The sequence below is a fragment of the Olea europaea genome, unplaced genomic scaffold (genome assembly GCF_002742605.1).
Source record: "Olea europaea var. sylvestris unplaced genomic scaffold, O_europaea_v1 scaffold2961, whole genome shotgun sequence".
Taxonomy (NCBI): domain Eukaryota; kingdom Viridiplantae; phylum Streptophyta; class Magnoliopsida; order Lamiales; family Oleaceae; genus Olea; species Olea europaea.
This window is the reverse complement of record NW_019248228.1, coordinates 1-1,827: the sequence shown is the minus strand read 5'-3', so window position 1 is coordinate 1,827 and position 1,827 is coordinate 1. Positions and strand designations below refer to the sequence as shown.

The window sequence follows — 1,827 nt, the reverse complement described above, 5'->3', positions numbered from 1 at the left end:
AATAATTGAATATAATTCAGATAAGTTAATAATCTCGTTGGATTTTACTTCACAAAAACTGATGTTTTTCAACTGTCAAATACTTTCCCATTGCGTACATGTCATGAGTCGTATCTACGTTTTTTAGAACTCCTTGTGCTTATGATCGAGATTATCCCAAAACTTTGTTACAGATTATCCGGGGTGTCAGCTCGGGAATAAGGTTAAATTTTTCGACCCAATAATTTTCATAAACCAATCTAATATTGTCGTTGATTGCAATTTATATGCCGAACTTGACAATATCCAGCATCTATAATCAACAAAAAATAATCCATCCAAAAGAGGAATCAAAGTATTAATTTAGATACTTAAATCCAATCAACAAATAAAAATTAATTCTTGAATGTTGCTGCAGTTAGCATTAACATAGCAACAGCTTTTCCATTAGGGTTCAGAAATAACGATGAGATCAGAAATAAAAAATGTTTTATTACTTTTCAGCTCTATCAGAAATCTAATGCTAAAAGGATTTAATTTTGCTGTAAAAAGTATGGCATTGGAATATGAAATCATGTTGCCTAAGAAAACCGTTTAAACCATTTTGTCTAAAAGTTTTAAAACATTTTTTGTCATCAGAGGGTCGATATGTGGACAATTTTCACAGATAGATGAAAACCAGAGTTAAACTGAAGATCGATGTACTCTAATACCAAAATGGCACACCAAAACTAAAACATGTTCATGCTGTAAAGGACAAGGCAATTGATTATAATTGAAGACAAAAGGGGACCAAATGCATATTAACCCCACATGTTCATTCATGAACTGTCAACATTTATATATTTTACAACAACATAAATTATATGAAAATGATACCAAGCTGAAGCTAAAATAATTACATACATTTCCCTTATTTCCGCCGGCCACTATCCGGTGGTGAAGGTGTCATCAGGCTGACGACGAGATCAGCAAAAGCTCCGACGATGAATTTATGGGTGCTTTTGGGGTTTAAGAATAGATAGCGCATGAGAAGCTCATGCAAGTAATCCCAGTTGGATTTTACATCATTAAGTTCTCGCGCCTCCACCATTTCTTGCATGGATCGCCGGAAGTCGATGAAGGGGTCCACGGAGTACTTTGGAACGGCAATAGTATCAGATTCCTGTGGTTTTTCCGGTGAGGAAGATGAGGTTGATGCGATTGATGACGATGCTGATATTGAGTCTACAATGGAGTTGGAGAGGCCAGGGGAGGAGAAGAAGAAGCGTTGGGAGGCGAAGGCGGTGGCTAAATCTGCTGTGTTGGTGGTCTCAGTTTCGGATTCAGAGTCAGATAAAGAACGGTGGACCGATGTGGTGGAGGATGCGACTGAGGCTGAGGTCGCAGCGGCGGCTGAGCAATCGATTGTGCAATCATAAAGAGAGTTGAAGTTCTTGATAAGTAAAGATGCGGCAGCGGGATTGCAAAATGGACGTCTATGATTTTCTTGGAGAGATGGCAAAGATTTGAACCTTGTGAAGCAAAAATTAAGGTTTTTGGGCATTGTTTTGACACACAAGAAGAACAAATTACACTAGAAAAGGAGAGAGAATTGTTTTTGAACTATGTTATCTTCTGACAGGAGTTAGAAGTCCAAAACTTATACTAAAGAGAAAGGGTGAGAAATGGGAAAATATTTCTTTTTTTGGTTTGACGTGAAAATACGTCTCTAATTTTCATGTCGAGAAAAATAGTAATGACGTCTAGAACCTTTCATGTTTAGATCTCAAGAAAACCATCGTAAATGTCTACAACTCTGTCAAGATCACGAAAAACTAATAATGATGTCTTTAATCTTTCATGCCA

The 1,827-nt window shown here is 36.9% G+C and overlaps 1 protein-coding gene across 1 annotated transcript; it reads right to left on the bottom strand.

The window, feature by feature from the left end:
* Positions 1–663: 663 nt before the first annotated feature.
* LOC111384637 (transcription repressor OFP12-like) lies at positions 664–1,739 on the bottom strand. The gene has a single exon (XM_023008948.1). The coding sequence runs from the start codon at positions 1,523–1,525 to the stop codon at positions 893–895; it is 633 nt and encodes a 210-aa protein (XP_022864716.1). The 5' UTR covers positions 1,526–1,739; the 3' UTR covers positions 664–892.
* Positions 1,740–1,827: the final 88 nt, after the last annotated feature.

Bases quoted from the DNA above. Each gene is read 5' to 3' on its own strand.
- LOC111384637 (XM_023008948.1), bottom strand. From the start codon at position 1,525: ATGCCCAAAAACCTTAATTTTTGCTTCACAAGGTTCAAATCTTTGCCA.